The sequence below is a fragment of the Nerophis ophidion genome, linkage group LG13 (assembly GCF_033978795.1).
Source record: "Nerophis ophidion isolate RoL-2023_Sa linkage group LG13, RoL_Noph_v1.0, whole genome shotgun sequence".
Classification (NCBI taxonomy): domain Eukaryota; kingdom Metazoa; phylum Chordata; class Actinopteri; order Syngnathiformes; family Syngnathidae; genus Nerophis; species Nerophis ophidion.
The window spans coordinates 47,106,404-47,121,368 of record NC_084623.1 but is presented as its reverse complement, the minus strand read 5'-3'; the positions used below and the strand labels follow the sequence as shown (position 1 = coordinate 47,121,368).

Here is a 14,965-nt window from a genome sequence, read left to right as displayed (position 1 = left end):
ACAGACTCCGAAATAAGGCCACATCTACAACAACAACAACAACCGTTGGCGGCGCCACTGAAAAGGTCCAGCAAGTCATTTTAAAAAGTCAAAATGAAGTGCACAATCCCTCAGAAGGAACCGTTGGATGTCACGACAGCAACGACTGCTTGAAGCGTCCGTAAAGTTTGCTACAGTTTCTGCTGCTGTCTGAGGCTCTCCAGCAGTATATGCTTGTGGGCGGGGTCCAGGACTCCCGCCTCCTCCAGGTCCTCCTCTGTAATGTCACTGTAAAACAATAATAAACAAGATGACGACAAAGTCATTCCTGTGAGTCAAGTGTAAAGAGTAGGGCTGCGAATCTTTGGGTGTCCCACGATTCGATTCAATATCGATTCCTGGGGTCACGATTCGATTCAAAATTGATTTTTTTTCAATTCAACACGATTCTCGATTCAAAAACGATTTTTTCCCGATTTAAAAGGATTCTCTATTCATTCAATACATAGGATTTCAGCAGGATCTACCCCAGTCTGCTAAAATGCAAGCAGAGTAGTAGATTTTTGTAAAAAGCTTTTATAATTGTAAAGGACAATGTTTTTTATCAACTGATTGCAATAATGTAAATTTGTTTTAACTATTAAACGAGCCAAAAATATGACTTATTTTATCTTTGTGAAAACATTGGACACAATGTGTTGTCAAGCTTATGAGATGCGATGCAAGTGTAAGCCACTGTGACACTACTGTTTATTATTTTTAGTAGATTTTTGTAAAAAGCTTTTATAATTGTAAAGGACAATGATTTATCAACTGATTGCAATAATGTAAATTTGTTTTAACTATTAAACGAGCCAAAAATATGACTTATTTTTATCTTTGTGAAAATATTGGACACAATGTGTAGTCAAGCTTATGAGATGTGATGCAAGTGTAAGCCACTGTGACACTATTGTTCTTTTTTATTATTTTTATAAATGTCTAATGATAATGTCAGTGAGGGATTTTTAATCACTGCTATGCTGAAATGATAAATAATATTTATACTGTTGTTGATAATATTCATTTTTGTTTCACTACTTTTGGTTTGTTGTGTGTTGTGTTTGTGTCTCCTCAATTGCTCAGTTTATTGCAGTTCTGAGTGTTGCTGGGTCAGGTATGGTTTTGGTATTGGATTGTATTGTTTTGTTGGATTGATTAAAAAAAATAATAAAAATAATAATGCATTTTTTAAAAATGAGAATCGATGTGTACCTTGCCTTCCGCCCAAGTGTAGCTGAGATAGGCGCCAGCACCCCCAGCGACCCCAAACGGGAATAAGCGGTAGAAAATGGATGGATGGATGGGGAATCGATTCTGAATCGCACAACGTGAGAATCGCGATTCAAATTCGAATCGATTTTTTCCCACACCCCCAGTATACAGTATTCCAATCAACTACTATTAAATAATTAATGTCCATCATGTATTAGTCAGTACAATAACAGTACTGTTTTTGGAATACAAAGACCATGGGTTATTAACATGTGTCCATTTTTCAAAACTAGCACCTTATCGCCCATGTTTTTGGATAAAGTTATACATTTTGACAATACAGGGGACACAGTGCCTCGGGAAAGTTTTACAGCGATTAATTTCTTCCCCATTTTGTTATGTTCCAGCCTTACTCCAATTGTTTGTCCTCAAAATTCAACATAATTACAATGTGAAAAATGTTTTTCTCAAAAAATTAGAACATGTAATAAAAATAAAACACCTAAAAACAATCACATGTGCATAGGTATACAGACCCTTTGAGCAATACTTTGTTGAGGCACCTTTGGCAGCAATTACAGCCTCGTGTTTTTTTAAATGATAAATGGGTTGTACTTGTATAGCGCTTTTCTACCTTCAAGGTACTCAAAGCGCTTTGACACTACTTCCACATTTACCCATTCACACACATTCACACACTGATGGAGGGAGCTGCCATGCAAGGCGCCAACCAGCACCCATCAGGAGCAAGGGTGAAGTGTCTTGGTCAGGACACAACGGACGTGACGAGGTTGGTACTAGGTGGGGATTGAACCAGGGACCCTCGGGTTGTGCACGGCCACTCTTCCACTGCGCCACGCCGTCCACGATGGCACAAGCTTGGCACACCTATCATTTGCGCAGTTTCGCCCATTCCTCTGTGCACCGCTTCTCAAGCTCCATCAGGTTGGATGGGAAGTGTTGTTTTTTTATCCAAGATGTCTCTGTACATTGCTGCATTCATCTTAGTCTAGTCAGGGAGGTGACCAAGAACCAGATGGTCAATCTGTCAGAGCTACAGCATTCTTCTGTGGAGAGAGAAGAACCTTCCAGAAGGACAACCATCTCTGCAGCAATCCACCAATCAGGCCTGTAGGTAGAGTGGCCAGACCAAAGTAATTCCTTAATAAAGTGTGTGCCAAATTGCAGCTGAAAGACTCTCAGACCATGAGAAACAAAATTGTCTGGTCTGATGAGACAGTCATTTAACTCCTTGGAGTGAATGCCAGGCGTCATGTTTGAAGGAAACCAGGCCGATACCATCCCTACAGTGAAACATGGTGGTGGCAGCGTCATGCTGAGGAGATGTTTTTTTGCGGCAGAAACGAGGAGACAAGCCAGGATAGAGGGAAAGATGAATGCATCATCCGGATGAAAGCAAACACTTCCCATCCAACCTGATGGAGCCAAGAGGTGCTGCAAAGAGGAATGGGCGAAACTGCCCAAAGATAGGTGTGCCAAGCTTGTATGCATAGTATTCAAAGAGACTTGAGGCATAAATTGCTTCCAAAGGTGCATCAACAAAGTATTGAGCAATGCTGTGAATACTTATGTACCTGTGTTTATTTAGTTTTTTATTTTTAGTAAATTTGCAAACTTAAAAAAAAAAAATCCTATTGTCTTAATGGGATATTGTGTGTGGAATTTTGAGGGAAAAAATGAATTTGTTCCTTTTTAGAATAAGGCTGTAGCATAACAAAATGTGGAAAAGTGAAGCGATCTGAATACTTTCCGGCTGCACTGTGCAGACGTTCCTCGCCACATCTCGCTTCAAAACATTTGCGGGTTAAAAAAAAGAAATCGTCAAAGCATTTTTTCCCCCTGAATTCGCAGCGAGTTGCAGCAGCTCTGAGAACTAGTGGGTAATCTAGGATGGAGTCAGCTCTCTTGGTCACTTTATTGGGTCTGTTTCTGTCTCTGACCATGCTGGCATGGAACACTGGAGAGGACACCGCTGTGTATGTGGATGTTAAGATGGTGGTGTTGTTTTATTATTTTGCTGTCATTTAATGTGTGCACAATTGATTATTTATTACAAATTTTTAGTTTTTATAGCGTTTTACTGTTGTTGCTGTATGTAAAAATGGGACCACTGAAGTGGAAACTAGTTGCAGCAGCACTGTTCTCTGTAATGTCCTCTATTTTTAAGTTTTACCTCTTGTTTTCATATTTTTTTTTGCCTTTTGGTTGAAACCTGTTTGGAACTGAGCAACAAGAGGTGGCACTTCTGTGACTTTTATGCTACATTTAATACTTTTTTGCAAAGTTTTTGAATCTGCACTGAAAACAAATAACTTCCCCATTGTGGGATAAATAAAAGTCAATTGTATCCTATATGTGGGACAAAAATAAGTGATAATTTGATTCGTATGGAAGATATTATTTTATATTTATATATTTTTTTAAATACATATGTTCTCAAGGACACACCTTTCGCTTAATAATAGCCATGTTTTTCAACCATTAAAATGTATAGCTAAAATTTTATATTATTTACAGGTGCCCTGATACAGCCTTTTCCCTTCTGATACGATACCGATTTAGCAGCCTTGAGCCTTAAGATACCGATACCAATCCAATACGACAGCAGCACAAATCATACATTCATGTATTGAAGTCTGGGTCTCCACAGGTTACAACAAGTCATATGTGAGACTTTTATGGACCACAATGAATACAATTTAAGACCCATTTTACATCTATACTGGCAATAAAGTACAAAGACATGAAGGAACATCCATCCATCCATTTTCTACCGCTTATTCCCTTTCGGGGTCGCGGGGGGCGTTGGCGCCTATGTTGTCTGTCTATCTGTGTTGGCCCTGCGATGAAGGAACATCTTTTTTGTTAATTTCCTATACAGTAAGGGAAAGAAATGCGAAACATAGCGTGGGGGACAATTTAATGAATTTTGTGCTAAAAGCTGCTAAAACCAATCCAATGTACAAACCCCGTTTCCATATGAGTTGGGAAATTGTGTAAGATGTAAATATAAACGGAATACAATGATTTGTAAATCATTTTCAACCCATATTCAATTGAATGCACTACAAAGACAAGATATTTGATGTTCAAACTCATAAACTTTATTTTTTTTTTGCAAATAATAATTAACTTTGAATTTCATGGCTGCAACACGTGCCAAAGTAGTTAGGAAAGGACATGTTCACCACTGTGTTACATCACCTTTTCTTTTAACAACACTCAATAAACGTTTGGGAACTGAGGAAACTAATTGTTAAAGCCATGAAAGTGGAATTCTTTCCCATTTTTGTTTTATGTAGAGCTTCAGTCGTTCAACAATCCGGGGTCTCCACTGTCGTGTTTTACGCTTCATAATGCGCCACATATTTTCAATTGGAGACAGGTCTGGACTGCAGGCGGGCCAAGAAAGTACCCGCACTCTTTTTTTACGAAGCCACGCAGTTGTAACAGTTGTCTTGTTGAAATAAGCAGGGGCGTCCATGATAACGTTGCTTGGATGACAACATATGTTGCTCCAAAACCTGTATGGACCTTTCAGCATTAATGGTGCCTTCACAGATGTGTAAATTACCCATGCCTTAGGCACTAATACATCCCCATACCATTTCCAAATATAATTTGAAATGTGGACTCGTCAGACCACAGTTCCGCTTTGCATCAGTCCATCTTAGGTGAGCTAGGGCCCAGCCAAGCCGGTGCTGTTTCAGGATATTGTTGATAAATGGGTTTGGCTTTGCATAGTAGTTTTAACTTGCACTTACAGCTGTACAAAAATGGGAAAGAATTCCACTTTCATAGCTTCAACAATTAGTTTCCTCAGTTCCCAAACGTTTATTGAGTGTTATTAAAAGAAAAGGTGATGTAACACAGTGGTGAACATGTCCTTTCCCAACTACTTTGGCACGTGTTGCAGCCATGAAATTCCAAGTTAATTATCATTTGCAAAAAAAAATAAAGTTTGAGTTTGAACATCAAATATTTGGTCTTTGTAGTGCATTCAATTGAATATGGGTTGAAAAGGATTTGCAATACATTGTATTCCGTTTATATTTACGTCTAACACAATTTCCCAACTCATATAGAAACGGGGTTTGTAGGTCAATATACTGTGACAAGTTATATAAGCTTTGTATTATAGGTGTAAAGGTGGCTATGTGGTTGATAGTTCACATCTAAAAGGTCTGCAATATTGTTAAAACCGTATTCAGAAAGTTGTAAAGGTTTTTTTTTGCTTTTGCTATGAAAATATTAAAATTATGATTCCTACTTCAGGGGAATTCATTTACCACAGTTAGGCCCGGAACCAATTGGCGCAGAGTGTTTACTGTACTTGCAATGTTGAGTATGCCTGCAGATACGTTGTAATACCCAGAATGTATACAACCAGCGTGTACCTGAGAAACTCCAAGTCGTCCCAGCCGTTGTGCAGCAGTCCCTGCTCATACCTCTCAAGTCCCAGTCTTTGCAGCCATTCCCCCACTGAAGACTCCCCCACAGACATAGACGAGCTACTGCTACCCCAAAGTGCCTAAACAAACAAAAAAAAGAAGCTAAAGTTAATTGGATTATGCAACTTCCATTGAAATATTGACATGTTACTCAATTGAGCAAAAACAGCTGAATCAAGCATAATTTTAACCCTTATGCAACCTTAACATTGACTGTAAATATTTGTAAAAATATGTTGCCGACTGGGAAATTTGAGGTTGAATAATTACATCTTTAAAAAGGTCAATCATTTATGACATTGATTTTGGTACAGTAGACAAGTAGACAAAAAATATTATTACAGTAACTACTTAGCTAGAATGAGAGAAAGAGGACAGGACTTGGTTGAGTTTATTGAATTTAAAAAGTTTGGACACACCTTCTCATTTCAATGTGTTTTCCTTATTTTTATGACTATTTTACATTGTAGATTGTCACTGAAGGCATCAAAACTATGACACCTGTGAGGTGAAAACCCTTTCATGTGATTACCTCTTTAAGCTCATCAAGAGAATGTCAAGAGTGTGCAAAACAGTAATCGGAGAAAAGGGTGGCTATTTCGAAGAAATTAGAATATACAACATGTTTTTTTGTTTAGTTCCTAATTCCATGTGTGTTCATTCATAGTTTTGAATTAAAAAAATAAATAAATGGGTTGTACTTGTATAGCGCTTTTCTACCTTCAAGGTAATCAAAGCGCTTTGACACTACTTCCACATTTACCCATTCACACACACATTCACACACTGATGGAGGGATCTGCCATGCAAGGCGCTAACCAGCACCCATCAGGAGCAAGGGTGAAGTGTCTTGGTCAGGACACAACGGACGTGACGAGGTTGGTACTAGGTGGGGATTGAACAAGGGACCCTCGGGTTGCGCACGGCCACTCTTCCACTGCGCCACCTTCAGTGACAATCTACAATGTAAATAGGCATGAAAATAAAGAAAACGCACTGAATGAGGTGTGTCCAAACTTTTGTTTGCTGTACTGTATATAACTTAACTCTTAGCTTAACTATAATTTCACTCATTTACGCTCATCAAAGCTCTAAGAATTGCTGCAGGCACATTGTTTTATGGCGCCTTCTGGTGGTTATGAGGCGCAATAACACCAAAACATTATTTTCTTGTTTTTCAGTCAACAAGAATGAGATACAGTCGGTCTCATGGAAAAAGCATAGCGTCCATAGCAGGATTACAGTCTTTTAAAAATAGCATTATAATGGGAGTCAATGGGGCTGAAAGAGTTAGTCTGTACACTATGTTTGTATCCTATTTTAACATTGTTTCAATCAAAAACACAATGTCATTTTATTTTAACAAAAAAACAACTCCTTGGCAAAATTTTCAGCCGCTGATCTTAAAACTGAGAAATCCTATCCCATTGGAACACTTGTAACGCCCTAGGGGTGCAGAAGGGTTAATGTTTCACTGTTTTCCATCAGCTTAAACCATTGTGATCTTTTAAACATCTCACCTCCTCAGGAAGGTCCTCAGCGATACTTTCTGTGATGGCAGTTCTGGGCGGGAAGGTGCGGCAGGCCTCCAGACCTAAACCCATAGCCTGCCCCCTGAGGGGAGGTGGCGCAGAGGGAGCACGAGGAGGTTGTCCAGAAAACTCACTCTCGCTCAGGGTCTTTGCCATCTGAAGCACAGAGCAAGACTGGTCGTCCAGTGCCCCCCCTCCACCGACGGCGGCGCCACCTCCACTTCCTCGCCTAAAACCTTCCCCGAGGGCCAACGGAGCGCCGGGAATGGCCGCAGGAATCTTGACCTCAGCTAGATCCGGGTGAAGTGGGCGAGGCTTTAAGAAAGGTGCCTCTACGGCCATCTCTATCGCTCCCTTTGGGAGGGGAGGGGGCGGGAAATCCGGGGGAGGGCGATTGAGTGTGTTCCCCACAGTGGCCCCCCCTTGTGCCCCTCCCACACACACTCCTCCATCGTCCTCTGAGGACCCCTCCTCACTGATGGCACGCACCGAGTGACCTGTCATGGGCCTACGTGGGAGACACTGTGCTGCGGAGGCGCAGGGTTTGGTCCGAGATACAGCCACAGGAGGGAAGGCTTTTGTAGCCTGGGGCGCGGGGGTGGATGGTGAAGGGAGAAGCTCAGACGTCAGCGCAGCGGCCGACTGATTGGGAACACCTTCCAAAATGTAGTAGGCGGGGTTATTGTAGCTGTTCTTGCCAACAGACGGATCGCCATCGGAAGAATCCTGTTTCGGCCTAGAAAATACACAGGAAGACAACAGGTGGTTTACTTTTGGCATCTACCTGCCTGTTACAGACACACACCTTGCAGCCGTTTCCTCCTTGCTGGTCTTCTCTACCTCCTCGCTGACCTTTCCCAGCTCTCCCAGCTGCTTACGAACCACAGGTGGCCTTCAGGACAACACAAAACAAAATTAAGGCAAACTACAGATTACATTTTTGTCTTTCCACAACATTACATCTGCTTCCCAAAACAAAAAAGGCCCAATGGTATAGGTCAGGGCTATTCAACTACATAATGAAGAGGGTCGCAGTTTCAAGAGCCCAGGGGCTCAAAGGCCAGACAAAGAAATGTGAACGTTTTAATCAGGAAGTCCCTGCGCAGGTTATATTCCTTAGAGCAGTGGTTCTCAAATGGGGGTACGTGTACCCCTGGGGGTACTTGAAGGTATGCCAAGGGGTATGTGAGATTTTTTTAAAGTATTCTAAAAATAGAAAAAATTCAAAAATCCTTTATAAATATATTTATTGAATAATAATTCAACAAAATATGAACGTAAGTTCATAAACTGTGAAAAGAAATGCAACAATGCAATATTCAGTGTTGACAGCTAGATTTTTTGTGGACATGTTCCATAAATTGTTAAAGATTTATTTTTTTTGTGAAGAAATGTTTAGAATGAAGTTCATGAATCCAGATGGATCTCTATTACAATCCCCAAAGAGGGCACTTTAAGTTGATGATTACTTCTATGTGTAGAAATATTTATTTATAATTGAATCACTTGTTTATTTTTCAACACGTTTTTAGTTATTTGTGTATCTTTTTTTCCAAATAGTTCAAGAAAGACCACTACAAATGAGCAATATTTTACACTGTTATACAATTTAATAAATCAGAAACTGATGACAGTGTTGTATTTTACTTCTTTATCTCTTTTTTTTTCAACCAAAAATGCTTTGCTCTGATTAGGGGGTACTTAAATTAAAAAAATTTTCACAGGGGGTACATCACTGAAAAAAGGTTGAAAACTACTGCCTTAGAGATTGCGTTTAGTTAGTTGCAAAGTTAACATATTGGCTTTCACACTGCACTTTCAATAAATGAATTATTCTGCCCTCACTACTTGTTTCCAGCGTGTGCAACTAGTTAACAGTATGAAGAAATTATTTTCCTTCCTTAGTTGTAGTTTTTTACACTTCTTCCTTCATTTAGGTATGTAAGACTGAAAATATAAACATAAAATAAAAATAAAAAAAAGTAAAAAGTCCGTTGTGTATTTTACATAAATAAAATAGGATTAGTGTTAATATATTCACACAAACTACAAATTACAAAGACAAAGACAGCCGTTTACCCATGTGTAATGTGCATGCTCAGCTGTTCATCTTATGTTGTTTTATTTGCTATATTTATTGTAAGTCATAGTTTATTGTATGTATGATATTGTCTGTAAATGTGTGTGACATTGTATGTAATTTTGTGTTTATATACTGCCAGCTTTAGGATTAAAATGAGCTATTGTAGCTAATTCTGGCATATTTACTGTGATGCTTTACTCATATGTTGATCAATATACATTGTCCTAATCAAATAAAGCTATTCAATTCAATTCAAATGTTTACACATATAGAAATTACACAAAAATCACACATCAAATTCTATGTGATTTATCACTAATACTAACGTTGTCGCCTTCTACTGGTCAAATTTAACACTACATGTATTAAACGAGGTTTGATCATTAGTCTCAGAGACCTCGAATACAAAATACATCACAAAGTCAGGAATTTCAATACAAAACTAACTAAATATATTTATGCACAAATTATAACTACATACAAATGTTTGACCAAGTTTTCTGATGGAGCTTACATGCTGGGATTTCTACCACTGTTGTTGCTTGTCTGGATCTATGTGTCCGTCGCTTAAAAGGTTCGCCAGAAAACAATGACTCGAGCACTTGAACCGTAGAACATTTATACTTTGTGGTCCAATCATTGTTAAAAGTCATATTTTTGCAATTCATTAGGATTTTTATTGAGTAGTCTTCTTCTACTCAACCCAATGGTGCTTCACTGCGACACACACGTCTTGTTGTTGCTCTCCTGCGAAGTGGCAGGACTACTACATCCTAGTTTTAATGGTTTCATCAAGCTTATTTGGGTGATGTTCGGCGGGTCAAATGAAAAGCTTTGGCGAGCCGGTTGTGGCCCGCGGGCCGCCAGTTCAATATTCCTGGAATATGTAGTTATGGTGAAAAACTACAATTCGACGCTAAGAACCCACAGTGACATTTGTATTAGGGCTGCACGAGGGTTACACAATTAATATAAATCGAATCGACATCAAGGTTTTAATTAGTGCAATATATAACCGCAAGAAGCTGAGTTTTTTTTTATTCGCAGTCACAAAGCATTTGAGTGACAGACATGTTGGCCAATCAGAATTGTTGAGCCTCATGTTGGTCACTCTCTGGGTGGGGGTTTAACTGAGGTCATATGAATACGTTTTTAAAAATAATAATTTTGCGATCGACCGGTAGAGTCCTAAAGACACACTGTTCGATCGCAATCGACGGCTTAGTGACCACTGATGTAGCCACTACTCTGCCGAATGACGAACTGGATCGTGTGTTTTTAACCTGCTGTCGTTGTATTGTGATGCAGCAGTCCATGTAATGATGTCATGATGCGGCGGTCAATGTAAACCCTGGACCCCCCTGTCCATGGATCGCTCAAAACAGTGTTTGTTTGGATGAAATTAATTCATTACAGTGATGGACTAACCGTTCCTCTGAAAAAAACGGTCTCACTCATTTCTATATAAGATTAGTCTATGCATTTTCCGAATGCGGTTTTCATTTTTTTTAGAAATGATGCCATCGCAACCCACATAAGCAGGTTGGCTGTTTCATGAAAAGCGCCACACAAAAAACATTCATTCAAACAAAACAAAGAAAATGGATCCATCTGCTTTTGCGTCTGAACTCTTCATGTATATTATCACATTTAAAGTTGGAAAAAAAGTCATACATTTACATTGATTTTGAAAACGTTACAAAAGGAAAAAGACACCAATTCGGGTGACCGGCCCATGATTATACTCCTGAAAAGTCAGATTCAAGGTAGTAAACTCAGACAATAAACAGGGAGAGAAGAAGAATGTACTAACTTCACATATTCATGACCCACTCTGGATGCCTGGGTGGATTTCCCTTTGGGTATACCCGTTTCATCTTTGTCGACACTGATCCATTCTGAAATACAATGCACCACAGATCTTAGACATCAAGCGCACCGGTCCTTTCACACATACTGTACGTGAAATACAGTAAGTACCATAGAGTCTTTCCCTGGTTCCCATCCTTTCAGAAGGGACTCTAACCCTCATTGATCCCCTGATGTTTCCCGTTTCCTCGCCGCGATGAGACAGGTAAGTGTGGAACTGCTGTGCTGTGCTGCCAATCATCGATTTCAGCGCTAACACACACTCTCCTGGGACATGAAGGACACATTACGTTTAAAACCTTGCGAGCCCACGTCAAAACACACATAAGCACATGGCTTATACCGTAAGATTCATATCCATCCAAAGATTTCACAGTCAGAAGCAGGTGTTGGTCCTGCAGGTACTCGATCTCCGACAGAAGGGGTTTGAGCGTCGTCAACTGCTTGTTGGACCAGCCCACGCGGAGAAAGTTGATGTTGTCGCTACTCTGACTGTCGTTCTCGTAACTCTTCTTGAACTCTACGCATTGAGATAGAGCGAAAGGAACATAGGGGCAAAATAGTTCGGGGAGAGACGACAAAGGGAAAGGGAGAGGCAACAAGAGAGGGGAGAAAAGTCGGGTAATGTTTCTATGGAATTCCATTCAAAAGTGCAACAAGAGTGGACAGGCGGACAGGGGCGGGGCAACAAGGGCCAAAATGAACGCTATCTTAAAGGGATACTGACTGCCTGGAATTAGGGAGGGAGTTATAGAGACATAGAAAAGAAGAAACAGATCCAATTCTATTACAAACACCAGGAGCTATGGGATGTCTGTGGTGCTCGTGGATGGCGGAATAACTACACTATATGTGTGGGAAATGAGTCGAATAATATTTCTCTCACCTTCCAAACAAGTGGAGTAAAATTCGATGAAGAACTTGGTTCTGCTCGCGGTCTTCACGATGGCCTCGATGCTTTCAAACTCGATGTAAGCTTGCTCTGAAGATTTAGCCAGTCCTGGAGAGGAGGGATATGTGTCATCAAATGTGATATTTGCTTCACTATAAGAAAAAAATCAACGCAAGTCAACCCCAAATAAATTTTAACTGCTTTATTTTTGCGTGTACATGATTTTTCTTTTCTACACTACCTTTCTTGGAGACAAACTGTGAAGTCACGCCCACCTCAAAGGTTGCAAAGACAGGGGAGTGGTCACTGGTCACGATATCATCCGTGCACCCTACAAAAGACAAAAATTAAAATTGCATTGCCAATATGGATTATGGAAAATAAGGTTGCAACCGAAGGTCTTACCGTAGGAGTTGCAAACGACGTGCGTTTCCGGGTAAGACTTCCATAAGATTCTGTCACACCAGGATGGAACATTAGTCCTCATCTGGGACAGACAGGAAAAGAGAAGACACTGCGGCTTTAACAAAGTAACTACAAAAGAACTCCAAATAAATCAATCGAACATTCTTGAGAAACATGGAAGTAAAGTTTCATCATCCACACCCCAGTTGCTTTCTGCTTCTGCCAAACATACGTGTCCCTTGAACCACGTTCATATCGGTAAGTGGGTGGGAAGGAGATCTCTTCCTCCGCTGCGGAGAAGACAACACAATTTACATTTTTTGTTAGATTTAAGGTATATATTAAATACCAGACATAGGGGATAGTGAATGTGCGCAAGTAGCCGAATTATTTTGCAAAGTTTAAGAGAGGTTTTATGTAATTTTTTAAAATTATGTAACATAATCTAGCAACTATTAACTGAAATCCATCCATCCATATTCTACCGCTTATTCCCTTTGAGGTCGCGGGGGGCGCTGGTGCCTATCTCAGCTACAATCAGGCGGAAAGCGGGGTACACCCAGGACAAGTCGCCACCTCATCGCAGGGCCAACACAGATAGACGGACAACATCCATACTCATATTCACACACTAGGGGGCCAATTAACTGAAATATAATATTTAATCTAATCTAATACATATAAGGACAGTTACTAGTGATGGGTCAATGGATAAAGACGCATTGATGCATTATAAAACACAAGGAGTGATACTATGTTACTCGATTTGTCATTTTAAGAAAACATGTGACCTATACTGTACTGTATCACTTGACTGTGACGCGTTAAACTGTGTTAATCAGGAAGTGCTTCTTTCGGCTCAAGAATGACAGCTTGTACTGAAAGAAGCCAGAGGAGTGCTTTCTCGCAATTGACATTGGTTTGACTCAGTCATCCATTGTAATTGAACTAAGAAAATGAAAGGTTAAAACATTTGGGATGCTTTTCATCTTCTAACATTCTTCTTTTACCTTTACTATTTGGCTCATTGAATAGAGTTTAACATTTCCCACTCCTTTCTTCACAGCTAATCGCAAAAAAATATCTAAGTGCTCATTTTTTTGCAGTTCAATTGTGACTAGTTTTTAAATCCATCAGGCGGCGCCATTAAGAAACAATGACAAAGTATCGATGCAATGTCAATACAGCCAGTGAGTATGCCACACACTCACCTAAGCGGCATTTATGTATAAAATTATGTTACAGTTTGATCAATGTGTTTTCTTGTCCTATAATTTATATATGAAAATATTACTAGGATTACAGTATGTTTTGGAATTGATGATGGGTGTCGTTAGTCCAGTAGAATCTTTGTTTAAAGTGGAACCTAGGTATTTTTATAACCACATACATAATATCTAATCAAATTGAGAACATCTGTAAATTGTTCCCCATTTTTGTAGATATTGCACTGCTTCACTAATATATCCAAAACTGACTCATGCAGGACTTTAGGAAACATTTCAAAACAGATATAATTGTGCAACAGTGGTGGCTGTTGAAATATTTGTGTGACATTTATGATCTCTTTTATGATGAATACTGCCCGAAGCGAAAAAGCAAACCAAGACATCTCGTAGAAAGTCAGTTCGACCCACCAAAGCGTAGAAACACTTTGTTCTTCTCCCTCTCCAGATTTAGCTGGTCCACCTTCAGCAGCGGATCAAACTCCTTCCTATTTATGTAGTTAAGTATCTCCTGCGAATACAATTACCAAACAAGGTTACAGCCTGACGGATGAAAGTTGGGTGTGTGTTGGTGTGTCTCCTGCTCGACCTGTATGTCCATGTCCAGTCTGTAGTTGAGATCTCCCAGCCAGAACAGATGCGTGAAGCGCAGTGAAATGTCAAACGAGCTCAGTTGTTTGTCTCCAAGTGAAAGCAGACGCAAAATGTCGAGATAATTTTGGTTCCTCCTGCAAGGGTCATCAGAAAGATTCATGCGGGGTTGTGTGTATATCGGTGAATTTCGAAAATAATTTTACATAGGGTGGTACCTCGCAATCTTTTCATTCCCTGACGTCAAGTGACAGTTGACAAAACCAAAAGATGTTCCGTTGAACATGAAAGAAACACCAACCGCTCCTTTGTTACCTGGGGAACCATCAACAAAAATTGAAACACTGACGGGTTTAATCAACCAATACTCCTCAATTTTAACTAAATAAAAACGTCTTGCGGTTTTACACAAAGGAGTTGTGCATCTCTCTGATGCTGACTTCAAGTTATTTGACTTAAAGAAGAACTGTACTTTTGGAGGAATTGTGTCCATCATTCACAATACCAACATAAGACAACAACACATTTGTTTTTCTTTTTTCTAATGCATTCTAACTTTTATGAAACCATTAGCAAAGGTCAGCAAACTATGGAGCTAATGGGAATAATCAATTGCAGCCTTAAAGCCATCTAAACCCCCCCCCCCCCAAAACCGATAACAA

The 14,965-nt window shown here is 39.8% G+C and overlaps 1 protein-coding gene across 1 annotated transcript in view; it reads right to left on the bottom strand.

Annotated features, from left to right (window-relative positions):
* Positions 1 to 3: 3 nt before the first annotated feature.
* The window catches only part of inppl1a (inositol polyphosphate phosphatase-like 1a), a 57,096-nt gene continuing 42,134 nt past the window's right edge, over positions 4 to 14,965 (bottom strand). Inside the window, exons 14-27 of the mRNA XM_061919119.1 lie at positions 14,522 to 14,618; positions 14,302 to 14,440; positions 14,124 to 14,223; positions 12,688 to 12,776; positions 12,487 to 12,568; positions 12,323 to 12,412; positions 12,076 to 12,189; positions 11,533 to 11,709; positions 11,301 to 11,456; positions 11,134 to 11,218; positions 8,043 to 8,129; positions 7,226 to 7,973; positions 5,652 to 5,785; positions 4 to 267 (exon numbers count right to left, since the gene is read on the bottom strand). Coding sequence (XP_061775103.1) covers positions 171 to 267; positions 5,652 to 5,785; positions 7,226 to 7,973; positions 8,043 to 8,129; positions 11,134 to 11,218; positions 11,301 to 11,456; positions 11,533 to 11,709; positions 12,076 to 12,189; positions 12,323 to 12,412; positions 12,487 to 12,568; positions 12,688 to 12,776; positions 14,124 to 14,223; positions 14,302 to 14,440; positions 14,522 to 14,618 — 2,195 coding nt within the window. The 3' untranslated portion in view covers positions 4 to 170. The remainder of the gene's footprint in view (positions 268 to 5,651; positions 5,786 to 7,225; positions 7,974 to 8,042; positions 8,130 to 11,133; positions 11,219 to 11,300; positions 11,457 to 11,532; positions 11,710 to 12,075; positions 12,190 to 12,322; positions 12,413 to 12,486; positions 12,569 to 12,687; positions 12,777 to 14,123; positions 14,224 to 14,301; positions 14,441 to 14,521; positions 14,619 to 14,965) is intronic.